General features: G+C 39.0%; 1 protein-coding gene across 1 annotated transcript in view; it reads left to right on the top strand.

The window, feature by feature from the left end:
• The window catches only part of NEK10 (NIMA related kinase 10), a 279165-nt gene that overhangs the window by 176766 nt on the left and 74793 nt on the right, over positions 1-27606 (top strand). The window contains exon 26 of the mRNA XM_056129461.1: positions 9802-10015. Coding sequence (XP_055985436.1) covers positions 9802-10015 — 214 coding nt within the window. The remainder of the gene's footprint in view (positions 1-9801; positions 10016-27606) is intronic.

The raw sequence follows: 27606 nt of genomic DNA, 5'->3' as shown, positions 1-27606 counted from the left end.
AGCATTTTCTCATGTGCTTTATTGCCATTCGGATTTCTTCTTTGAGAAAATTTCTGTTCATTTCATTGCCCCATTTTTTGATGGGGTTGGATGTTTTCTTCTTGTGGACTTCAACCAGTATTTTGTATATCCTTGATATCAACCCCTTGTCAGATGTGTATTCGGTGAATATCCTTTCCCATTCTGTAGACTGTCTTTGTATTTTGATCACTGTTTCTTTGGAGGTGCAGAAGCTTCTTAGTTTAAGATAGTCCCATTTATCTATCTCTGTTTTCACTTGCTCGGCCAGTGGCGTGGCCTCTTTGAAAATACCATTAGCCTCAATGTCGTGGAGGGTTTTGCCAACTTTGTCTTCAATGTACCTTATGGTGTCTGGTCTGATGTTAAGGTCTTTAATCCATTTTGATCTTACTTTTGTACATGGTGTTAGGCAGAGTTCTGAGCCCATTTTTTTTGCATGTAGCCGTCCAGTGATGCCAGCACAATTTGTTAAAGAGGCTTTCCTTACTCCACTTCACATTTCTTGCACCTTTATCAAAGATTAGATGATCATATGATTGAGGGGAGATGTCAGTGTATTCAACCCTGTTCCATTGGTCTGCAGGTCTGCCTTTGTTCCAGTACCATGCTGTTTTAATTATTACTGCTTTGTAGTAGAGTTTGAAATTAGGGAGGTTGATTCCTCCCATTTTCTTTTTCCCAAGAATTGCTTTAGCTATTCGTGGGGGCTTATTGTTCCATATAAATTTCAGGAGTGTTTGCTCCATTTCTTTGAAGAATGTCATGGGTATCCTTATAGAGATTGCATTGAATTTATACAATGCTTTCGGTAGTATTGCCATTTTGACAATGTTAAGTCTCCCAACCCATGAGCAGGGGTTATCTTTCCATTTCTTCAAGTCCTCTTATATTTCCTGAAGTAGCATTTTGTAGTTTTCTTTGTATAGGTCCTTTACTTCCTTAGTTAAGCTGATTCCAAGGTACTTGATTTTCTGGGGCACAATTGTGAACGGGATTGTTTTTTTCATGTAGCTTTCCTCTCTCTCACTGTTTGCTTATAGGAAAGCCATGGACTTTTGGGTATTGATTTTATAGCCTGCAACTTTACTATACGAGTCTATTGTTTCTAGGAGTTTTTTGGTGGAGGTTATTGGGTTCTCTAAGTTTAGTATCATATCATCTGCGAATAGTGAGAGCTTGATTTCTTCCTTTCCTACCTGAATGCCCTTAATATCTTTTTCTTGCCTAATCGCTATTGCAAGTACGTCCAGTACTACATTGAATAGCAGTGGAGATAGTGGGCATCCTTGTCTCGTCCCTGATCTTAGAGGGAAGGCTCTCAGTTTTTTCCCATTGAGGATGATGCTTGCTGTAGGCTTGTGGTAGATGGCTTTAACTATGTTGAGGAAAGTCCCCTCTATACCCATGATGGATTATGTTGATTGATTTCTGATTGTTGAACCATCCTTGCATCCCTGGGATGAATCCTACTTGGTCATGGTGTATGATCTTTTTGATGAGTAGTTGGATTCTATTTGCTAGTAGTTTGTTGAGGATCATTGCATCTGTGTTCATCAGGGATATTGGCCTGTAATTCTCTTTCTTTGTGGTATCTCTGTCTGCTTTTGATATCAGTGTGATATTCGCTTCGTAGAAACTGTTTGGAAGTGTTTTTGATATTTCAATTTCGTGGAAAAGCTTAAAGAGGATTGGGAGTAAGTCTTCTTTAAAGATTTGGAAGAATTCACTAGTGAATCCATCTGGGCCAGGGCTTTTGTGCTTGGGGAGACTTTTTATTACCATTTCAATTTCCTTGGTGGTGCTAGGTCTGTTCAGGTATTCCAGGTCTTCTGGGTTCAGCCTTGGGAGTCTGTAGGAGTCTAGGAATTTATCCATTTCCTCGAGGTTTTGATGTTCCGTGGCATAAAGCTTCTCAATGTACTCCCTGAGGATCCTTTGAATTTCTGTAGTTTCTGTTGTTATGACCCCCTTTTTATTTCTGATTCGCTTTATTAGGGTTTTCTCTCTCCCTTTCTTTGTGAGTTTTGCTAGAGGCTTATCGATCTTGTTAATTTTTTTGAAGAACCAGCTCTTGGTTTCATTGATCTTTCGGATTGTTTTTTGAGTTTCCATCTCGTTAATCTCTGCTCTGAGGTTTATTATTTCCTTCCTCCTGTTCGGGTTGTGCTCCTTTTGTTGGTCCTTCTCCAAACTCTTAAGCTGTGAGGTTAGTTTATTTATGTGGGCTCGCTCCTCCTTTCTGAGGAATGCTTGTAGAGCTATAAACTTTCCTCTTAAGACAGCTTTTGCTGTGTCCCATAAGTTTTGGTAACTCGTGTCTTCATTTTCATTCGTTTCTAGGAATCTTTTGATTTCCTCTTTAATTTCCTTTCTAAGCCACTCGTTGTTTAATAGCGCACTGTTTAATTTCCAGGTGTTTGATTTAGTTTTCTGTTTTTGTGTGTGATTTACTTCTAATTTCGGCGCATTATGGTCTGAGCAGATTGTTGATACAATCTCTATCTTCTTAATTTTATGGAGGTGTGTTTTGTTGCTCAGCATGTGGTCTATCTTGGAGAATGTTCCATGTATGCTTGAGAAGAATGTGTATTCAGCCTTTTGAAGATGAAGTGTCCTGTATATATCTACTAAGTCCCTTTCTTCCATTGTTTCCCTCAGGTGAAGTATGTCCTTGCTAAGCTTGAGTCTGGTTGATCTATCAAAAGGTGACAAAGTGGTGTTGAAGTCTCCCGCTTGTATTGTGTTGCTATTGATGTCTTTTTTCCATATCTATGAGTAGTTGTTTTAAGTACTTTGCTGGTCTCTCATTAGGTGCATATACATTTATTATTGTAAGTTCTTCCTGTTGTACAGATCCTTTGATCAATAAGAAATGGCCTTCACTGTCTCTTATGACCTTCTTCACTCTGAAATCGATGTGATCTGATATTAAGATGGCTACCCCAGCTTTTTTATGGGAGCTGTTTGCCTGTAGGATTGTTTTCCAGCCTTTGACTCTGAGTCTGTGTTTGCTTTGACTATTAAGGTGTGTTTCTTGCAGGCAGCAGAATTTTGGGCTCACTTTTCTAATCCATCCTGCCACTCTGTGTCTTTCAATTGGTGCGTTCAGCCCATTGACATTGAGAGAGATTATTGTTATGGGATTTTGACCCATTGTTCTGTTGGAATTAGGTGTATTTGAGGGGCCTGTTCTGTCTTAAAGTAGCCCATTTAGTTGTACTTGTAACCATGGTCTTGAGTCAATGAAGTTCCTGAGCTGTTGTTTTTCGGTGAAACTGTGTGTTGTTCCTTCTATTATGAATGAGAGTCTCGCTGGGTAAAGTATTTTTGGAGAGGCATTTATTTCCTTGAGTTTTTTCACTATGTCCCACCACTGTTTTCGGGCCCTGAGGGTTTCATCAGAAAAATCAGCTGTGAATTTTAAGGATGCTCCTTTGTAAGAGATTTCTTTCTTCAATCTTGCTGCTTTCAGAATTTTGTCTCTGTCTAAATTTTTGGTCATTTTGATCAGGATGTGTCTTGGGGTATTTTTGTTCGGATTTCTTCTAGCTGGTACCCTTTGGTCCTCCTGAATGTGGTCACAAGTTTTCTTCAGCTCTGGAAATGTTGTAGCAATGATGTCTTTGACAGTTTCTTCTTCATCAAGGTTTTCTTCCTGTCCCTCTGGGACTCCAATAATTCTTATGTTACCCCTTGTGGCTTCATCGCGATCTTCTCTTGCCATCTGTTCTCGAACTGTGAGTCTCTTTTCCATTTTCTGCTCTTTTCTGGTGAGTCTCTGAACTTCATCTTCAAGCTCACTGATTCTGTTCTCAGCAGCTGTTACTCTGCTGCTGAGGCCTTCCACTGAGGTTTTCAATTCGCCTACCAGGTTTTTCAGGTCTGACATTTCCGATTGCATTTTCCTCATTTCTGCCTTCAAATCCTCTTGTCTTTTATTGGCATTGCTTTCCATTGTTTCTTTTAGTTCCCTAAGCATCCTAAGTAGCTCCCTTCTGAAATCCTTGTCAGAGAGGTTGTCTAACACTACAATACTGTTGGTGTCTTCTGGGCTAAACTCTTCAATAAGAAAGTTTGGTGGGCTTTTGCGTTGCTTTACCATTGTGACCAGTGTGGTTTAGTCCTTCACGTTCACTGTTACTATTCTGGTTGAGTGAGGAGAGAGTTCCCGGATCCGTTCAGCTTTGTTGCCGTGAGATGGGATGTTGCCTCAGTTCCCGTCCGGCTCAGGTCAAGGGAGAAAACCGGCTATTCTAGGGAATCGAGCTAGCTGCGCATGCCCAGGGAGAGTCCCAAGCCGTGGGGGCAGGCTGTACCTGGTTGATTGAGGAGAGACTGCCAGGAGCCATTCAGTTTTGTTGCCGAAAAATGGCCCTCGGTTCCCGTCTGGCGCAGATCATACTGTTCCCTCTTATGGTGGGAAAGGATTTTGGATAAGGTTGGTCGATGGTAGGCACCCTTCTACATTTCTGAGTTTGACCTTCTTCTCAATCAGGCGTTATTCTTTGTTTTATAACCGACACTGAATGGAACTTTTTGAGGAGGTGCTATTTGGTACTGGGCTTATACAGCTATTTTCAAACAGGTCTTTGTTGGAAATGGAATAGGCGAGTGGGATGTTGTTGGATTGTAGTAGAAGGTAAGGTAAAGGTAAGGTAAGGCCTTCCTGTTGATCGGTTTGCTCGAGCAGGCCCAGTAACGTCTCCATTGGAGACTTTGTTGTTACTGTGTTTGGCATATCGAAGAGGTGGGAAATATTTGGTTGGTATTAGGCAACAAGTTGTGAGATGAGAGTCCTGAGTGCTTGATGTGAGTGATATAACTGCGGCTCCCCGCTAAGGAGAAGGCCACGCCCACTGTGGGAGGCCACGCCCCCTTCCTGGTGGCCACGCCCCTAGCCAGTCGCAGGCCACTCCCACCCAGGATCCTGGAATGAAGGAAGAGTGGTGGACAGTTTTCCCGCTGGGCGGGGATGGGGGCGGGAATGGAGGCGCGGCTGGAGGGCAGGAGCGCATCCCGGCTGGACACCCCCTACCCACCTGGAGGGGAGGGGCCGATGGACTAGTGGGCGGTCCCGTGGAGCTGGACGGACAAGTCTCCCCACTGGGCTTCAGGTGGGCGAGAATTTCTTTTAAACTATTTAAGCAGTGAGGCATTTCAGGATAATGAGGCTAAAATAAATCTTCTGGTAGATATTACTAGGAGTCTAAAAAGTCTGTGACCAAATATACTGGACTATGGGCATGTACATTTTCAGATGTTAGGGTAGCCTGCCCTTCCTTCCTTCCTTCCTTCCTTCCTTCCTTCCTTCCTTCCTTCCTTCCTTCCTTCCTTCCTTCCATCCATCCTTCCTTCCTTCCTTCCTTCCTTCCTTCCTTCCTTCCTTCCTTCCTCTGTCCCTCCCTCCTTCCTTCCTATTCATCCCTTCTTCTTTCTCTCCCCCCCTCCTTCCTTCTTCCATTCTTCCTTTCCTCCTTCCTTCCCTCCTTTCTTTTACTTCTTTCCTCCCTCCTTTCTCTCCCCCAAAAGCTACCTACCAAAATCTACATTTCCTTTTACTTATTGGGGAGATCATGGTGAAGGCGGAAACTTGCTCCTTCTTTCAGAACTCCAAATTCTTAGTGGTGAAGTAGTTAATTATGTTACAATATTATAGTAACTTTATGTATCGTTCATATGCATTGCAATAAAACATGTAAAAGATAATATGTCTGTCTGAGGTAGGTGTCCCAATAAATTTCGTAATGGATACGTGGAAAGGAGTGAGATTTTCAGCAAGGAGATAAGTAAAGAGGTCTAAGGAAAGGGCAGATACTGCACATAAACAAAAAAAAACTGAAAACAAAACCCAAATTCAAGCAGAGGGAATAAAAGGAGCAAAGAAGTAGTGGTAGAGGAGAGTTATAGGCTTTTGGGGAATAAGTAGGCTTTTGGGAGGGGCATTCATTGTGTTGTTGAGAGAGAAGGATGGGTCAGGTTGTGGAGAAAAGAGCCTTAAAGAGGGTGTTTGCATGACATGCCAGGAATTTTAACATTGTCCTGTTGCCCATGAGAGACCATTGAGTAGTGCTGAGTAGAGTGGTAATCTACTCAAGTTTCTGAATATTAACCTGGCATCACTTTGCAGTATACAACAGAGAAGGTCATTTGGGAGATGTCTTTAGTATTCCAAGCAAGATATAGTAAGAATGCTAGTAATTGTGGGATTTAAAGGAAACTCAGAAAATATTTAAGGATTTATTAAATATTTAGGGGCAGAAACCATGGGACTTGTGTTAGTGAAATATAGGAGTGGATATAGAAAAAACAGAATATTTGTGTGTGTGTGTGCATATGCACACATGCTTGCTTCTATTTTATTAATCTTGTATAATAGGCTTCTTATTTTGCAGAGATTTCCAGAAAAATTTATGGAGATAATTTTCTTTAGTTGCAACACTGCCTGGATGAGGTAGATATTATGATATTCCCATTTTTATAGATGGCTTGACCAAAATCAGGGTTGGTAAGAAATGAACAATCTTATAAGAATGAATGGCCCAGAATCTGCATGTGTAATTACAGTACTGAACTGCACCTCCTCAGTATGTCCTTCCAAAGAAGGCAGGTACAGGAAGGGGAGTGACATTAGGATGGCGAAAAATAGGTAATGTCTAAATAGAGACCATTCTTGTTAGCGTTTACTATAATATACAACTAGATAATTTGCAAAATGTGCTTAGTTACCCCTTTCTTCATTAACAAAAAAATCTAAACTGTTAATTCAACTACTAGTATTATCTCAATCAATTTAAACATCTACGGACCAATTGTTTAGATTATCAGCACTAATGAGAGACTTAAATGGTGTTTTTTGTTTTCACTCACATAAAATCACAAGTAATACTGTCGGGAAACTAGCCATTTTTATCACCTTTAATCTCTTTCTCTAATTAAGTGAGGATAGATGAAGAACCTTTTTAATTAGAAGGTAAAATTCAACAACCGAGCTTTTATAATTAGGAGCAAAAGTCAGAAACTTTAAATCCAACTATGTCCTTGCCACACAAGGTTGCTTTAAATGTGTATGATCAAATGTGCAGGCAGGACACTCCTGTGCTTTAGGCTTAAGGCTCCTCATTCAATGTCCTTATAATTTTCTTTTTGAATTTGTGTTTTAGAAATAATGTCAGATAGGATCAGGTGCTGGAGCGATAGCACAGCAGTAGGGCATTTGCCTTGCATGCAGCCAGCCTGGCCGAGCTGGGTTCAATTCCTCCACTCTCGGAGAGCCTGGCAAGCTACCAAGAGTATCTCGCCCACACAGCAAAGCCTGGCAAGCTACCCGGGATGTATTCGATATGCCAAACACAGTAACAACAAGTCTCAAAATGGAGACGTTACTGGGCCTGCTCAAGCAAATCGATGAACAACGGGAGGACAGGATCAGGTGCATGCTCAGAGGTGGTGGTTTGGAACCCCCCATTCCCCTACCTCTGATTGTAGCTCCTGGGGCTCCCTGCCCAGCCTCCGCGTCTTTCCCCCTGTCCCCATCATTGCTATTGTTCTCTCCACCTGCTGGAGGGATTGTCTATGTGAGCAGGGCTGTGTTCTGTCTTCACTCTTCTTGGGAGAGGTGGGTGAACAGGCAATGAGAGGGTCGAGTCGGACCGTGTGTCCTGCTCTGACCTGGAGCAGGGCAAAGAAGAGGCTATCCCTGTCCAGGCTGACAGCCAAGACAGCCCAGTGTGACTTAGTGGGCAACTCTGCACAGGCCTTTTGCCCAACTTTATTTCCCATCTCCAGCCCTGATCATCTGTTTTTAGGATGCTTGACTGTGGGAAGGGGAAGCCCTAAAGACCAGCAAACTGGGACCTTGTTTTCATGCTGCTAACTCCCCTGCAATTATGTTGCTGGCCCTGTTTCCACAATCTCTTGCCTTTCTTTGTACATAATAAATGCATAGATGGATCTTTGTTAAATATGAATTTAGATGATGTCTAAGTGCCTATCATAACCGTAGGGTAAGACTGTTGCTGTAGAGCTTTAAAGAGCATCAGGATGAAGAACATGATAAAGTTCTGACTTGGTTTATTATAGCCATAGTTAATAAATTTGATAAAAGGAGTAATTGGTAAACAAATTAACTTGTGTTTATTTTGCCTTTGATTTTGAAGAATCATTGCAGGCAATAATTCTTTATCCTTGCCCGGAGATATCAATTTAGGTGACAGTTGTACTATGGTTGCTGAATCATAAACATTTAGCTCTTTCTCTTAGAGTCCAAACAAATTAAGTTTTATTGAAAAGCAGAAAGAATTTGAATTTTTTAAAAAGAGATAAAGTGGAGCTATAGGAATAGTACAGAGGGTAGGACATTGTCTTACATGACATGTGGCACAGCGCACCATATGGTTCCCTCTAGCCCTGCCAGAAGTGATCACTGAGCACAGAGCAGAGCCAGAAGTATGCCCTGGGCAGATCTGGGTGTGCTCCTCTCCCCCCATCAAATAATAAAAAATCAAACAAAAAATAGAGATACAAAATACTACAGTGAGTGACCTGGTGGTCCTCAGGGCTTATTCCTGGGTTTTCAATCAGGGACCACTCCTGGCTGTGCTCAGGGGACATGAGTGTCAGGGATTGAACTCTGCCAGCTGCATGCACTGCAAGCACTCTACCCACTTTACTATTGCTCCAACCCTGAGTGAAAGAAAATTTTAAAGCATGCTAATCAGTACTCTTGATCATTGGTTCCTTGGGCATCTGTAATAGCCTGCTAGTAGTATTTAGCTAGTAGTATTTAGTGACATAAATAATACTCCCTTTAGTTCACTAGTTGAAACAAAATTGCAAAAAATATTAGCATGCAATGTATTAAACTAGTTGCTTAGAAATATAATTATAGGACTGAAGAGATAGTACAGATGGTAAAGTGCTTGCCTTCCTCTCAGATGACATGACTTCCATTCCCCGAACCCCTTATGGTACTCTTAACCCTGGGAAGAGTGATCCCAGTTTACAGAGTCAGGAGTAAACCCCTATGGATACAAATACTTAAAAATGTAAATAACTGTATTTATTTCATTTAGTTATTATTCATCCATTTTTGTTTTCTGGATCACAGCTGGCTATGCTCAGGTTTAACTCTGGGCTCTGCACATAGGGGTCATCTTTGGCAAGCTTGGGGGATCCTGTGAGGTGTCAGCAGCTGAGCCAGTCAGTCATGTGCCAGGCAAAGGCCTTACCTGCTGTCCTCTCCTTCCGGCTCCTTATTTTTGTGTCTTTGTATCCTAAAACACTCAGTAATCGATTGTGATGGTATTGCCTCTGTACTGGAAGAAGTGAAATGTGACTGCGCGAACCTGGAAGCCATGCTTCCTTTTGAGACATCATTGGGGAACATCAGAGTCTAGATTGCTGGATTTTTATCATGAGTTCTGTGGTCAGTGGGCTGGTATCGATTTTATGAAATAACTTCGTTGCACAGGAGAAGACTTGAGTGTGAGTGTGAGACTTGAGAAGTCTTGAGTGTGAGGCAGAGCTTCTGGCTTGGACTTTTCGTCTACTCCCTGCCAGCCCGTGTGCAGTGATCACGCTGCTGTCTTCTCCCTGAACCCACCTTTCCTGTTGCCTTTGGAGAAGTCTGGAATTCAAAGTTGTGCCGTTGTCCACCTTACTCCAGGCTCTCTTGGTTGCGTGGAGCACATACTGTGCAGTGTGTGTAACCTCGTCCTGCCACACCCCATGTCCCGGTCCCCGGCCAGGCCAGCCTGTTTTCATTTGCTTGTCTCCTCCTAGGTGCCTCACTCCTGATGCAGAAGCCCGGCCAGATATTGTCGAAGTCAGCTCGATGATATCAGATGTAATGATGAAGTATTTAGACAGCTTGTCTACGTCACAGCTGACCTTGGAGAAGAAGCTGGAAAGGGAGCGGAGGCGCACGCAGAGGTATTTCATGGAAGCCAACCGCAATGCTGTCACATGTCACCATGAGCTGGCTCTGCTCTCTCACGTAAGTGTCATCTTCCCGTTTCTTCCTGATGTATCCCTGTAGACTGTGTGGCGCTCTTCTTGCTCTTCTTAACTTAGGAAAATCTTACCTGTTCCTTGCAATATTTATAGATTATGTGGTTACATATTTGTAACCACTGCTTAATCTTCTAAAATTAAAATGTAAGTATAGCCTGTTTTCCAAAGAACTAACCCATAATTTATTGTCTGTTACAAAACCAAAGGTGTCAAAGTGATCTCAGCGAATCTTTAAACCTGTTTGATGATTAGTAGTGAATGTTTAGACTTACTTTCTTCTGTGGTCTGATTGTACCATTTGTGAATCTGGCTAGAAAAGATAGATTAATTGAGAGAAGAAAATTATATTTGCTCACAGTCTTTTCTTCTAAGTCTGTGTATTTGCTTTCAAGATGGATAGTTATTCTCTTGCCATGCTGCAATTCATGATTTTATTATTCTTGCCAATAACCTTTAAATTTCTTTGATGTATAAGTTTATTTCTGAATATAATTTTAAAAGGCGATAGCAAAGCTACAAATTTCTGCATGTACAAGCGATGTGCCAGTGATGCTCTTGTTGCTGTGTCTGATTTTCCTTCCTCCGGGCCCTGTTGTGTCATGACTCGTGTGTATCTGTTCCAGCCTTTGTTTATCATGTGTGGGCTTCCCTATAGCATGGGTCTTTTTCTCCTCCTATTGGTGATTGCCTAAGATAATTAGTTTTGAAAATCTATTCTTTTTATTTATTTATTTTTATCCAACCTCAGGTACTTCTCACAGGCTCCTCCTGATTCTAGGTTCAGGGTGGCTCCTGGTGGTGCTCAGTGGACCATGCGGTACTAAAGAACAAATCTTAGATTCCCATATGCAAAGCATGTGTTTAGCCCATGGATATATCTCTCAGACTATAAGACCCTTATTTGGTCATTAAATTCCTTTCCCAAAATTGCTCTACTTCAGCTGGAAAACTTCTGTAAGGAAACTGATCTCAAGCAATATGACTGCTTAGACAATATGCTACAAAATCTAATTAAATGTTTTTTTTTAAATTTAAGATGAGGGAGCTCTGATTTCCCGAATAACAGCATTTTCAGAGAATTCCTTTTTAGAAGGAAAGCTTCACTTTCTGGTAGAGTTTTCTTGACATACTTGAAATTTAGAAGCTGAAAATTTAACTTAGTTTTTTGGGGAGGAAAAATCTTATATTGTTCATTGCCTTTCATGCTGAGCCCAGCTGTAACTTCACAGAACAATAAATGGTGATTATTTTCAGCCTCAGTTTATAATTAGGAGCACATAACTTGGAGTTATAGCTCTCTCATAAAACAGTTAAATCTCATATATTGGAAGTTAAAGCTCACTTTGCTTATTATTTCCCAACTTGACTTCTCAAAAGGTAGAAAACAATTAAAAGTACATGATTCTATAGATGTCAAACTGCGTTCAGAATATCATATTCCAAGTAGACTAAGATGTGGGAGATTTAGCTATTTCTTTATATCCTTAGTATTTGTGACTTATTAAGTTCTGTACTTGAAAGGATATCCAATTTTCAATGGAATATAAAATTTAGATGAGACTCATTCTGATGTGAGATGGGTGAAGTTAGTTTATAAATCTAATAACAGAATCTTTAGCAAAACACTTTGAGAAAGGAGCATTTTATTTATTTTATTTTGATTATTTGGTTTTAAAAACTTCTGTCTTTATATAAAATATCTGACATTTCCAGAATAGAGTCTCTATATATGTCTCAGCTCAAACAAATTTCTAGTTCAGACAAAACTTGTGTCTTCTCTATGCCTCTCCTATACACTTATCCCTGACATTCTCAGGTTATTGTGTAATAAATTCAAGACTACATGTAATTTCACTGAAAAGTGTTTCATATATACATATATATTTTCTTTTTTCTTTTGTCTTTTTTGTGGAGAGACATTTAACTATAGGAATTTGCTCTCAGGTCATGAGCAGGTGAATAAGAAGAATCAGAAGAGATCTAGGGTCAAGGAAAGATACTGGACATTCTGGAAGTTTTGCACCCATTTTTAAATTAGGGAGGAAATATTACTACAACATAGAGTACTTGAATTAAACAAAAAAGTGTGTTTAACATTCTTTTCTAATAAGCATTGAATATACTTTTAAAGGGCTGGAGAGATAGCACAACAGGTAGGGCATTTGCCTTGCACACAGCCGACCCGGGTTCGATTCCTCCATCTCTCTTGGAGAGCCCTGCAAACTATGGGGAGTATCCTGCCCACACAGCAGATTCTGGCAAGCTCCCCTTGACGTATTCAGTATGCCAAAAACAGTAATAACAAGTCTCACAACAGAGACATTACTGGTGCCTGCTTCAGCAAATCGATGAACAACGGGAAGACAATGCTACAGTGCTATACTTTTAAAATTAAAAATTTTCATAACAGTTAAAAATAATCTTAATGATATGAAGTGAATGGTACTTATGTTAGAAGAAATATTATTTGTGTACCTTGTTAATCTACTAACTGGCTCATTAATTCTAAATCCCCGTATGGTATTCATGCAAATAACAAATAGTATTGAGCATCTACTACAAGTCTACCTTCAAGTCTTTATGGAACTATATGGATCGTAGAGAGAAGTGGATCATAGAAAGATCCACTTCTACGTGTATCTATGTGATCTATGGTGGATCATAGAAAGAAGTGCTTTTCTTCAAAGTTTATGTTGCCATTTCAAAAAGAGTCAAAAATACCTTTACTCTTGCACTGTTTTAGGTAGATTGATAATTTTTCATCTCAGTATTAATCAAATGTTAACAATTTTTCCATCTCAGTATTAATCAAATGTTAACAAAAAGAGGAGACTACGGCTTAATTAAAGGACTGAGAGCTTGAACATGTATCTCTCGCTTGCCCTTTTCTCACATTTCTCTAAGTAAATTTCTTTAAATTAAACTATTTTGGTTCAGAAAAAAAGAACTTAGAAGGAAATAGGGTTCCATTTTATCAAAGAGAGCAAGCACTAAGTGTTATTGTTCCAGAGGGATAATTGTTATTTTTTAAAGCATATCTATACAAATGTTAGCAGAAAAAATATTGGCATAAAATTTTTATCTCTTTGATAAGCACATATGATATTCTAATTGTTTCACTTTAAATATAGGGACGTCTTTCTCCATGAGCAGCTTATATCAATAATATAGTTATCCAAACCAATGACAAATAACAAGGGGAAAAAGTCAGTAGATTAATCAGAACAACATGAATTCCTAGCATTGATATAGAAATCTATTATAAAATCTTGTGGTGGTATGGGAATTGATAAGAAAGCTAGTCATGGACTGGCCCACAGTCAAAAGAACAAAAGCAACCGATGCTGATGCTGGCGCGGATGTGGCGAGAAAGGGACACTCCTTCACTGTTGGTGGGAATGTCGACTGGTTCAGCCCTTCTGGAAAACAGTATGGACGATTCTCAAAAAATTAGAAATTGAGCTCCCCTTTGACCCAGCAATACCACTCCTGGGAATATATCCCAGAGAGGCAAAAATGTATAGTCGAAGTGACATCTGCACTTGTTTGTTCATTGCAGCACTCTTTACAATAGCCAGAAACTGGAAGAAACCTGAATGCCCAAGAACAGATGACTGGTTAAAGAAACTTTGGTACATTTACACAATGGAGTACTATGTAGCTCTTAGAAAAGATGAAGTCATGAAATTTACATACAAGTGGTACAACATGGAAAGTATCATGTTAAGCGAAATGAGTCAGAAAGAGAGGGATAGACATAGAAAGATTGTATTCATCTGGGGGATATAAAGTAACAAAATATGAGATTAATACTCAAGAATAGCTGAGATCAGCACCAGGAGGATTACTCCATAGCTTAGTGGCCAGTCGGGCATTCTAGAGGAAAGGGCAGCTCAGATAGAGAAGGGAACACCAAATAAAGGGTGTTTGGAGGATCCTCCCAGGAGGGGAGATGCATGTCGAAAGTAGACTATGGACTGAACATGTTTGCCACTCAATGCCTCTTTTGCAGACCACAACACCCAAAAGGAGAGAGAGAACACAGGGGATTGCCCTGCCACAGAGGCAGGGGGGAATGGGGGAATGGGGGGTGGGATATTATCCATGGTGGTGGAAAATGGGCACTGGTGGAGGGATGGGTATCTGATCATTGTATAACCAAACCCAAGCACAAAAAATTGTAAATCTACAACTGTACCTCATGGTGTTTCACTAATAAGAAAAGAAAAATTAAAAAAAAAGAAACCTAGTCATGGAAAAGTAAGCAATTTTTTTTACACATTTAGTCAGTAAAGACAAGTATATATATTTCAGATGAACTAATCATGAATAAAATTATACTGAAGTCCTGTTTTATACCTTGTATGGAATTCAAGTATGCTAGGCTTTCTAATTCTATAATTCAAAATAAAATTTCATAAGGAAAGCACAAAGTCAAGAATGATAATAAATTGAAGAAAAAAAGACACAATTTTTAGCTTAAAAGTATAATAAACTTGCTGTTATAACATAGAAGCTATTTGTCATTTGAATGACCAACAGCATGAATAGTATCTTGGCATTGGATACAATGCAGTAAACACATAGCTAAATGGCATTTAGTTGATATAGGGTGTTTGCCTTGCATGCGTCTAAGGTGGGTTCCACTCCTCCATCCCTCTTGGAGAGTTCGGCAAGCTACCAAGAGTACCCTGCCCCCACGGCAAAGCCTGGCAAGCTCCTCGTGGTGTATTCGATATGCCTAAAACAGTAACAACAAGTCTCACAATGGAGACGTTACTGGTACCCACTTGAGCAAATTGATGAACAACAGTAGGACAGTGCTACCTCAGAGAGAAAATTTGGGTATGGATATTTTAAAGAATGTGTTGCATAGACCTTCACCAGCAAATATAAGGATCAAAATCCTGCATGGGGAAATCTGGAGAATCAATGGAAGAATTTGATAGCAGATTATTGGTCTTTTGTGGATCCTATTGATCTAATATTTCCATGTGGGAACAAATCGTATTTCTCTTAGTACAGATGGAGCACAGTTGTGAATGTTTCAGAGTCTGAAAAACAATCATGAGAGATACCCCTCCTCTTCTCCCCAATACCAATCCCCTCCAACACCCTGTCTCACCAACATGGTAAACGTGGTTCTGTAGACAAGTTTTCAGATTCTGCTGCTTTTTACCATTCTTTATTCACTTGCTATGCTTATTTATATCCCACATATGAGAGAGATCATTCTATATGTTTTGTTTGTTTTTCTGCATGACTTCACTCAGCAGGATGTCTGTCCTTAGTTCCATCTATATAGCAACAAATTGCAAGATTCTGTCTTTTTGTGTTTTTGAGATAAGTGTACTCACTGCTCAGAGTTTACTCCTGGCTCTACACTCGGGGACCACCCCTTATAAGGTACTGGGATTCAAATCGGTGTCAGCCACATGCAAGGTAAATGTCCTGCGTGCTGTACTATTACCCTGGCCCCAACAACTATATCTTTGGAATGTCAAATCCACCAGATCCTGTAATCTCTTATGCTCATTATCTCATATTGGATCACTGCAATATCCAAATTCTGGACGCTAGTCACTTCCTTGCCCCTAGCCATGATTCATTCAGTGTACCATCACTGGGCTGGAGCAATAGCACAGAGGGTAGAGTGTTTGCCTTGCACACGGCCAACCTGGGTTCGATTCTTCCATCCCTCTCAGAGAGCCCGGCAAACTACCCAGAGTATCCCGCCCAAATGGCAGAGACTGGCAAGCTCCCCGTGGTGTATTCAATATGCCAAAAACAGTAACAGCAAGGCTCACAATGGAGATGTTACTGGTGCCCGCTCGAGCAAATTGATGAACAACGGGAGGACAGTGCTACAGTGCAGTGCTACCATCCCTGGGGCCATTCACTAGGGGCTATTAGGTTTTGTGTGTGTGTGTGTGTGTGTGTGTGTGTGTGTGTGTGTGAGAGAGAGAGAGAGAGAGAGAAAGAGAGAGACTTTTTTAATTTCTAGAATTAATTTTGATTTCTTTCTTATTTATTTTATTTATTTATTTATTTATTTTTTATTGAATCACCATGAACTACAGTTACAAAACTTTCATGTTTGAGTTTCGGTCATGCAATGATCAAATACCCATTCCTCCACCAGTGTACAGTTTCCATCACCAATGTCCGCAATATTCCTCCTCACCCCACCCCAGTCCCACCCCTCCACCTGCCTCTATGGCAGACAATTGCCCATTTATTTGAGAGAGAGAGGCTTTTATTTATCATATTGATGTTAAATGCTTCTGCTTTGTGAGGGCCAACATCTAAGGTGTTATGTCACATGTAGGACAATCCTGCCTAAAGTGTGAAATAGAATCAGTAGGAGATACATAGTTTTCATAGTTAGGAATGGCAACTGATCTAAAGCAGCAGAATCTAAAATCTGGTCTACAGGACAGAACTTACCAAGTCAGAGAGATGGTGTTTGGGAGAGGGTTTGGGGGGATGGAGGCAGTGAGATGGAGGGCTTAGGGTTGGGATGGTGAGGCAAGTTTTGTGGGGGAGGATCAGAGAGAAAAAATGGTGGAGGGAAATAGGCTCTATGGTGGCAGATTTGGTGTTGGAATGTTGTAGGCATGAAACCCGACCATTGATAGTATTGTAAAATTATAAATTAAGGTCTCTAAAATAAAATTAAATGCAAAAATATCATAGTGAATAGTGCAGGATGTATACTGTAGTGGCTGCCTGCTAGGCAAGTCTCCAATTTCTTGGGTAGCTAATAGGAATGGGAAACTAGAACTAATGGTTCTGACAAATGCTACTGCCCACAAGGATTATCTCTTGCTATCTTGATGAAGCCTCAGCTTAGCTTTGAAGTCCTTCAAATGGATCCATTCCACATGGGTTATCTCGATCATCTCCATCCTCTAGCTGTCTTCTGCATCTTCCAAAACTGTCTTTCAGAACACCACATCTGATCTTGATATATTATCCTCTGTTTAAATGACAAATGTTAATGAGTTCTTAGAAATGCCTAAACTTATGGCAAATTAAAAGAGATTTATGTAGTAATTTGACATTATTAAGTTATTAAAATCTGGCAGAATTATTCAAATTTTATCTACTTTGGGAGACAAAGTAGCTTGTAGAGTGCTTGTAAGTGAATATTATTATTATTAATATTGTTATTATTGATTTGGGTCAATACCCAGCACTGTGCAGGGATTATTCTTTGTTCTGTGCTCAGAGATTACTACAATAAGGCTCAGGGGACCATATCTGGTGCTAAGGTTCAAACCTGGCTCAGATGAATGCAAGACAAGTGCCCTATCCCCTGTACTATCTCTCTGACCTCATGTATGAATATTATTTTATCAATTCACAAATAATTCATAATTAAAAAATTTATTTATTACCTGATTTTATTATAGTTTCCTAATACAATCTCTTTATGTTCTTAGCAAATTTAATTGACAGGTATTTGATATCTTTCTTAATATCATTTTAAAATGGAGCAGATATGCAAGCAGTCGGTTCTCATCTCCTTAGCGCAGCTCTTTGAAAAAAAATGGTGTGCTATTTAACTGAGTTGCTTTACTTTTATTATACCATATGTCATTTACAATTGCTGAGCATGCCAGAAAAGGCGTGTGTCTGCAGTCTTCACTAAGAGATTAAATTAAGCCATGTAGAAAATGATGTATTTTAAAAGGACAATATTTTTGTGAACATCTTTGCTTTTATTGTCTGGTTAATTGTTGACTGAATTTCTCCCAAGGCTGTGAAAATGCAACAAGTAATGATCCATTGAAAGAAGAATCAGGAAAAACCGTGACTTGTTTAGGAAATTTTCTATTTTTGTATGTTTTAAGAAAATAAAGCTGTGCTTTATTTTAACAAAAGTGCTGGATAAGCTTACACAAAGATTGATACGTAGACTTTACCTCTGCCCTATAACCTTACCTGAAAATAAAAATTTAGATGTAATTTATGTACAGTAGAGTAACCTCATTTTCAATTCTTTGTTTAATACGTTTTACATCTATATAACTCGCACCCAGAAGAACTTTCAGAACATTTTCATCACCTTAGAAAATTCCCTCATGTCCTGGTCAGTTCTCTGCCCCTGGGCAAAGCCTGTTCTTCTATCGCTCTATATTACTTTTGCCTATTATTTGATTACCTATAACTCAGAATAGTCTTGTATTATGCATCTTTTGTACAGTTCACCTATGTTGTTGCACATAGCAGGATTTTTTTTATATTGTTAGGTAGTAACGTCTCCATTGGAGACTTTGTTGTTACTGTGTCTGGCATATCGAATACTCTCGGTAGCTTGCCGGGCTCTCCGAGAGGGGCGGAGGAATCAAACTCGGGTCGGCCATGTTAGGTAGTGGATTGCCTGGATATATTGCATGAATATATCATGATTTGTTTATTCACCTCTTTTGGACATGTATGTTGTTTCCAGATTTAGGTTTATATATGATATTTATATCTATGAATTTTTTTGAAGATTTTTTTTTTTGCTTTTTGGGTCACACCTGACGATGCACAGGGGTTACTCCTGGCTCATGCACTCAGAAATTACTCCTGGCAGTGCTCAGGGGACCATATTGGATGCTGGGAATCAAACCCGGGTCGGCCACATGCAAGGCAAACGCCCTACCCGCTGTACTATCACTCCAGCCCTGATATGTTTTTATTTATCCTAGCTAATCGAATTTCAGAATCATAGTAGTTTAACTTAAAAATAATACCAAATAGTTTTCCAAAATTGTGCAATTTCAGGAACAATGGATGAGAATTCCAATTGTTTCCTGTTTTGCTGGAATGATAGTACAAGGATTTAGGTTTTGCCTTGAATGGTACCTGACCATTGTTTGATCCCTGGTACTGTGTATGATCTCTTGAGAAATCGGTGAGTGGCCCCAAATTATAGAGCCAGAAGAATTCCTGAACACTGCTGGGTGTGGCTCCAAAACCACCACCAGAAAAAATCCCCAAGTCTCCAGTTGTTACACATTCTTACTGATAACTGATATTGTTAGTCTTTTCGACTTATAAAACCTTTTATTTTAACCACAGAATAAGTTTCACTTTGTGGTAATATTTTAAAAGTATTTTTATGTGACAAACATTGTTAACTACTGGAAGTTCTAGCCACTGCAGTTAGAAAAGAAAGAAATAAAAAGAACAAAATAAATCAAAATTGGTAAAGAAGTAAAACTGTTTTTATTTATTGTTGACATGATATTGCATGTAAAAACTTTAAAGACTTCATAAAAATTCTTCTAGAAATAACAAAAATATCTAATACAGTAGCTGGCTACAAAATCAATTTAGAGAATTATATTGTATTATATATGTAAAAGAGAAAATTTAAAAGTAAAACTATCCCATATATGATTGAGTTCATAAAGTATCTAGGAATCAGTCCTAATTAATGAAAATTCAAAATCATTTCTTAAATAAATAAAAGAAGAAATAAGGACATGAAAACTTTTTTTTTTATGAATTGGAAGAATCAACCATCATTAAAATGTAATCTTACCTAAAGTAATTTACAGATGTAATAAAAACCCTTTCAAAATTCCCTTGGCATTCTTCAAAGACATAGAAGTTCATATGATACTGTAAAAGTTCCCAAATAACCAAAGCAATTCTGAGAAAACAAAAAGGAGAATGGAAGGCTCTTTGTGTTCCCGACTTTTAAGCTACACTAAAAAGGCATAATAACCAAAAGTGTATGGTACTGGAACAAAGATAGACTCTCAGTTCAATGGAATAGACTCAAGATTCCTGAGATAAATCTTTAAATGTATGGAAAGCTAATTTATGACAGAGGGAGCAGGTACATTAAGTGGAACAAGGAGAACCTCTTTAACAAATGGTTCTTGCAAAGATTGATGGTCAACAACTCCCCCCACCCAAAAAAAGAGCAAGCAAGAAATAAATAAAAAGGATCAGCAGATAGTAAAGCAGTTAGGCTATGTGCCTAGCACTTGCCCAGTCTGAGTTTGGTTCCTAGGAGCACATGGTCGCCTGGGAATTGCTGCGTGCAGAATTGGTGGTCCCTGTGTACTACCATGGGTGGTACATGGGTGACCCCGGAGGCCCTCATCACTGCTGCAGTGGCCCAACTATCCCTAGCACTGCAGGGCCTGGGCTCTTGCTTTTTAATTGCCTGCGTTTTTGGCCAAGAATTGCTGGTGGGGTTCCCAAGTCTTCTAATCAATCACTGTTTGGGAGACCCTTGTCACAAATGAAATCAGAACCTTTCTCTCAGCAGTAGAAAAAGGTTAATTCAAAATGTATTAAAAACCCTGGTATCATTCCTGTGTGTATAAAATACATTGAAAATAGTAGGCAGGATTCTCCAAAGTCTTGATGTCAGAGGAGTCTTCAGTGATATCTCTCTGTTGTCCAAGAAAAAAAGCAGAAATAAGCAAACGGGACTACAGCAAACTAAAAAGCTTCTGGACTGTTAGAGATAGAAGGCCTAAAATAAAATCTTTACCTACTGGGAGAAAATATTTGCATATCATATATCAGACAGAGAGCTCATATCCCAGATATATAAAGCACTCTCAAAAACTCAACAGCAAAAAGGCAAACGACCCCATCAAAAAATTGGGGAGAGAAGATGTACAGACACTTCCTCAAAGTGAATAAATATGGTCAACAGGCATATAAAAGTGTCCATCCTCACTTATTATTAGAAAATAAAGATCAAGAGAAAACCTCACATTAGTTAGATTGTCTATATATAAAGAAGTTCAGAAATAGTAAGCATTGGCAGTGATGTGAGGAAAGAAATTTTCCTTCACTGCTGGTGTGACTATTGTCTGCTTCCACTACTTTGGAAAATAGTTTGGAGACTTCTCAAGACATTCTGAATAGAACTTCTATATGGCCTGATGATTTGACTCTCCTAGGTCAGTTTTACTTCCATACTAATTTTGACATCAACTAGTTAAAATATTCAATTTTTCTACCTTTTATTTTAACATGGAGATTTTTGTAACATTGAAGAAAACATATTTATTTCACTTATTGAGCAAAACTTTTGAGTATATACATTTTTCTGGAGATGATTCTCATCTGATTCTGTAAGCGTGAACAAAACAGAAGGTTCCCACCTTCATAATAGGAACAGACAAAAGAGAAATAATAACATATTTAAGTGCTATGGAAGATACATAAGAAGTTAAGGTAACAGTAAATGTTTGATAGATGTGTGGAGAATGGGCTGTTTTCAATATGGGTGTAAGGGAAAGACTCTCTAATTTTGTGACAGTTGAGCAGAAATCTGAATACATTCAAGGGAAATCTTGCAAATACCCAAAGATGCAACCGTCTTGGTAGAGGGAATAGAAAATGCAAAAATCTTGAGATGGAAGCATGTTTGCCAAGCTCAAGGAGAAAACCAGGAGTCTTAAGGCGCTGGAATGCAGTGAAGCAAGGAGAGACAGCAGACTAGTTGGCTAGAGTATAGACTTGGTGAGACTGGTATAGACCTGAGTGAGATGAGTTTTGAGCAGGAAGGTGACATTATGTTTGAAAGTGAGGTAGCTAGCTCCTGAAGGGAACTGACCACTGAGACCCAAGAGTGGAAAGGGATATCGGTTAAAAGGATTTTATAGTGATGTGGAGGTGTGGTATGGGTACATTTCTAAACCACAGAGCCAATACTGTAAGCATGAGATCCAAACAACAACCACCAAACTTAAAAAAGTAACCATTCAAGGAGGCAGGTGGTGGTGGGTTGGGGAGCTGATTGGAGGGAACCTGGGGAAATTGATAGAGGGAAGTTGATATTGGTGGTGGGTTTTTCTAAAACTCAACTATAAATAACTTTGCAAATCACAGTACCATAATTAAATTTTTTTTTGTGGGCAGACAAAATGTGATGGTCATGCTCTCTTTTATAATTAATTTTTTGTTTTCTGGCACATCTTATTCAGTTTGGTATTTTAACATCATGTGTACTTTCACAAGTAGATCTTTTGTTATTTTGTAATATTGATAACTCTATGTCTGATTCTATACTATTGTTGTTAATGTCTTAAGCATTTCTGGTTTTCAACTGAGTTTCATATATTTTGAGCAATCCTAAATTGAATGGCTCAAAATCTGTTCATTTGATTTGTACATTGTTTTTTTTATGCTGAATAGATTTGCCTGATTCTAGGTTCACTTGAAATGTTTTTGGAAATGATATCCATCCAGTTCTTTGGTTAGCTTTGGAAAAAAATGTTGGCATAGATTATATATTACATCTTTAAAAAATGAGATTTTCTGCGTATGATACCAGTATTCTCCTCTTTATTAATACTATTACATTTAGAAAATTTGTATTTGAATTTAGAATAATGGAAAACTCATAGTAGAAACTAGGTTAGGATCATAATAAAATGCATTTAATTTTTTAAAGCAAAATATTTAATTTTGTATGAATACAGTTAAGAAGTTCAAAATAAAATACTTCCTGCTAAACTTGCAGAAAGTATTTTTAGTATATAATATTTAGAAAATTTGGCTGTTTTTAAAGTTCCTGACACCTGTTTTCTGGGTGTCACTTGAGCATGCTTCTAGAAGCATGTTCCAGAGAACTGGAGCTGGTAAAAAGGAAACAAATCTGCTTTTGTCAATGAAATTAGATAATAGCACCATCCAAGCAATGTGGGAGCCAAAAGATTTCTGTTCACCATGGTGAGGGATTTTGCTCTGTACTTGCTCCATCAATCCACCTCTATGGGGTAGCAGAGTAAGTTTCTGAATAGAATCCTGGGAAGGAACCATTCTTGTAGTTATTGATCAGAGCAGTCCAATCAGCAATGACCTATGGCTACTTGCTCTTGTCAGTCCTCTGACCACATAAGCTAATTGCTATTCTTTTTTTTTAACATCATCATAGTTTATTGGAAACAAACAACTTTAAGAGAAGCAATGTATAGTTGAAACCAGTTTTTGCATATGTTCATTGATATAAATAAGAGTTCAGTTCTTTTTTTTTTTGAGTTAAACAATTTTTTTTATTAGTGAAACACCATGAGATACAGTTAAAGGCTTACAAATTTTGTGCTTGGGTTTCAGTTATACAGTGATCAAGTGCCCATCCCTCCACCAGTGCCCGTCATCCATCACCACGGGTCCCAGCATCCCCCCCACCCCCCATCCCCCCCGTCCCATCCTGCCTCTGTGGCAGGGTATTCCCCCTTGTTCTCTCTCTCTTCTTTTGGGTAATTGCTATTCTTAAACTTTAAAAGTTAGGGATCAAAATTGTGTGAAATAATATGTAGTTAACGACTAGCTCCTATTTTGAATTTCTCTGTACTTTCATCCATGAAAAGCATAGAATGTATCCCCTCCCCACTGAAAAGAAGATCACTTCAGCTAAATGAATTTCTACCCAGCACAGGTAGTCCTAAATTTATATATTTGAGGTCTCCATTATTAACTAAATAGATGGAAAAAAACTGGGAAAAGAGACATATAGCCCAAATGGGCTATGAATATTTCATAACACACACAAAAAAATAGAACACGATTTTTTCTTTTATAGTTCTAAAATAAAGCATCTGCAGAATATAGCTGTGAGCTTTATATTTCATTTCTTGTTTTTCTTTCTAGCTTCTTTAAAAATAATATTTTGGCAATTAAAAAGTGTCAGTTTTAATAAAATAGATTCTCTTAATTCTTTCCCTAGTATTATAGGTAATTTAGGAAATTTCAGTCTGTTACTCTTAGATTTGCTATTCAATTAAAAATGTATTATGATCTGCTGCACACAATAAAAGTGTATTCATGGAGCTAGAGGGATAGTCTTGCACAGAGCTAACCCAGGTTTGATCCCTGGCATCACATATGGTCCCATGAGCCCACCAGGAGTTATCTCTGAGTGCAGAGTCTGGAGTAAGCCCTGAGCACATCTGCATGTGGCCCAAAACAAAACAAAACAAAAAATTAAAGGTGTATTATAATGATCAAAACCAAGCTAAACTATCATTGTGCCCATTCAAGCACTATTACAGGTAGTATCTTCGATAATGGCAATTATTTCTATGTCACTATTTTTTTTTTTTTGGTTTGTTTGTTTATTTGGGCCATACCTAGCAGTGCTCAGTGTTTACTCCTGACTTTGCTCTCAGGGATCACTTCTGGCAGGACTCAGGGGCCCTCTCAGCCACTCACATCCAACCTTGTCCTCTGGCCAGGTCTGTGCCAGCTGTCCCCGAGCAGCATCTTTGGGGGTATCAGCCAAGGAGAGGGTCGCTCAGAGCTCAGCACCTCTCTCTCTCTACCTCACCTTATCCCCGGGGCTGCAGTTGCCACTTCTGCCACCAAAGAGTAGGAGGGGCCCAGCTGCTACCTCCCCCAGCCCTGGCAGCAGGTTGAGCTTTGAGACTGTTTTCTATATAATGTGGTGCCAGGGATCGAATAAAAAGCAAACACTCTGCCCTCTGGACTGTGACTCCCAGCCCCATGTTACTGATAATTTCATTGTCTGCAGTATTCTTTTTGCTGCCATATTGATCTTTAGAACACGTGCATTCAACTCTTCCCAAGGGAAGCATATACTCCTCCAAATATAGTTAACTCTCTTTTCTACTAAAAATACTTAATTGGGAAATTAGGATGATGGGCCAGAGAGATAGTATAGGAGTGAAGGTGCTTTCCTCACACTCTGCTCACCCTGGTTAGAATTTCCAGTGCCACATTTGGTTCCCTGAGTATGTGAACTCAGAACTCCTGAACACAGAATCAGAAATAGCCCCTGGTCACTGCTCGGTGTTTCAAAAACAATTATCAAGAAAACAATGGTAGCCAAATCCCATATCCTGAAAATGTAGCTCTCCAAAAAATCCATCTTCAGTCTTTGCTCATACCTATAGGGTGATGGAAATTTGTTGTCATAACCAAACGGATCACTTTTAAACTTCTTTCTCTCCTCCTTCCTCTTCCCTCCTCTTCCTCCTCTAGCCAGTCAGTGACACCCAGGCTCAGGGGACCAGGTGGTACCAAGAATCAAACCTGGGCCTCCTACATGTGAAGCATGCACTTTAGTACCTTGCATTCTGTCCCTGCATCCCTGTCCCAAGCCCACTTTGTGGCTTCTTACGATGCATGGAAGAAAGGGTAGAGAGGGTCACTCTTGCCCATAGGTGTATCTCCAAATCATGCCTTCATGGTGTATGCTCCTTGATAGAGGAACCAGATAATATGCCCATAATCATTCAACTTATCAGGTATTTCACCAGCACATCTGAATTTTCTGTCTCTTTGAGCTCACTTTTGCCATGAGCAAGTCATTGTATGAAGGAGTGAAAGATTCAAAAGTGGCTTAGGTAGCCCTTCTTCAAAGAGTGCTTCATGGTATGAATTGAATAGTGAATTAGATTCTCAAATATTCCACATGGGGAAAACTCTGGAAATCACATTTGGGATAGTGTACAGATACTGTACAGTAGTGTACAGTGTATGGCAATTGAAAAACAAAGAAACACATTTTGTTTGTTTTGTGGCCACACCTGCCTATTCTTTGGACTTTCTTCTAGCTCTGAGTGATCAGTGCTGAGACCATTCCTGGCAGTGCCAGTGATCAAATTGGTGTCTCTCATGTGTCAGACAAGTTCATTACCCCCTATACTCTCTGTCTGGCCTAAGACATAGAGATATTTTAAAGCAAAAACTGCTACCAGATATTAGAGAAATAAAGGCTTTTAAAAAACAACAAACTACACACTTTACATTATTTTTTCATAGCCTTCACGCCTATCACCTGTCATAGCATTTCTCAATTTGTGACTCCTTCTTTGTAAGATTTTAAGCAAACACCCAATTTCATAGATACAAAATTTTGACAGTCATTAAATAACTGTTGATTTATAACCAAGTGGTTTATTTTGTAATTTTTATGAACAGAATCTCCTTAAGTCTAGAATGGCCTAATCAGGATACATATTTTTTTTCTTTTTGGGTCACACCTGGTGATGCACAGGGGTTACTCCTGGCTTTGCACTCAGGAATTACTCCTGGAAGTGCTCAGAGGACCATATGGGATGCTGGGGATCAAACCCGGGTTGGGTGTATGAAAGGCAAACACTCTACCTGCTGTATTATCGCTCCAGCCCCCAGGAAACATAATTTTTGACCATTGTTCACTCATTCATTTATTTTTTGTCATCCTCTGACCTTATCTGTGCTATTCTTGAAAGAAATAATGCCTTTGGTAAGTTTTGCTAGTTTTAAAGATATATGAATTCTGGAATTTAATTGCAACAACTCATTAAAAAGTTTTCTCAACTTAAAATTTTTTTTGCATTTTTTCAATATTCACATATGTTTCCTATCCAATTCTTACAAGGATCAAATTGCGGCCTTTAGGTACAAGATAATTTATAATAGGGTACAAGATAATTTATTCAAAATAAAAATGGTAACTAAAGGTAAGTCACATATGACTGAAGCAATTTTGGATCAAAGTCCCATGTGGAATTTTTTTCCACTGTCAATGAATGCAGTCTCAGTTAATCTATTTTTGTTTTTTGTTTTCCCTCTGTATGCTGCATATGAGTGAAATCATACCTTGTTGGCCTTTCTCCACCTGGTTTAATTTCACTTAGCATGATACTCTCAAGGTCCATCCATATTGGCACTATAGCACTGTAGCACTGTCCTCCCTTTGTTCATCGATTTGCTCGAGCAGGCACCAGTAATGTCTCCATTGTGAGACTTGTTATTACTGTTTTTGGCATATCGAATATGCCACAGTGAGCTTGCCAGGCTTTGCTGTGCAGGTGAGATACTCTTGGTAGCTTGCCAGGCTCTCTGAGAGAGATGGAGGAATCGAACCCAGATCACCTGCATACAAGGCAAACGCCCTACCCATGGTACTATTGCTCCAGCCACCATACTGACACTAACATCAAAATCTTTTTAATAGATGAATAGTGTTCCATTGTATATGCAGAGCACACCTACTCTATCCATTTGGCAATCTATGAAAACTTAACTTATTTCTAGTTCTTGTCTGTTATAATAATGTTGCAATAGACATGGGAATGAATATATATCATAAAATTTGATATGCCAGACACAGTAACAACAAAGTCTCCAATGGAGATGTTACTGGGCCCGTTCGAGCAAATCATAAAATTAATTTTTTCTAATATAGAGAAATTGGAGATAGCAAAAGGAAATGGAATGGGGAGTGGGTAAGTCATAACAAAGGGTTTCAATTATTTGACGGATAGGATGGATTTTTCAGAAACAACTATATATATATATATATTTACACATGTTGATTTTCAGTGATATATACCTGAAGTTATATACTGCTATGATGTATTGTTGCTTTAATAAAAGACATAATTTATTAAGAAAAAAGCTAGTATAAATTTTTTCAGCAAATGAAAGTGAAAAAAATGCAGTCTTTTGCCTTCTTCTCTTACCACCCAATTATTCTCATGAAGAAGCTTTTTTTGTCTTTATCTCTTAGGTATATACCTCAGGTTTCTCAGTTCTGTTTGACCCCCGTGGGGTGGGAAAAGTTTTCACTTCTGTGTTTCACTTGCTATAGACTAT

This window comes from Sorex fumeus, unplaced genomic scaffold (assembly GCF_029834395.1).
Source record: "Sorex fumeus unplaced genomic scaffold, SorFum_2.1 ptg000072l, whole genome shotgun sequence".
NCBI classification, from domain to species: domain Eukaryota; kingdom Metazoa; phylum Chordata; class Mammalia; order Eulipotyphla; family Soricidae; genus Sorex; species Sorex fumeus.
The sequence above is the reverse complement of the archived record's forward strand: the minus strand, read 5'-3'. Positions and strand labels throughout refer to the sequence as shown.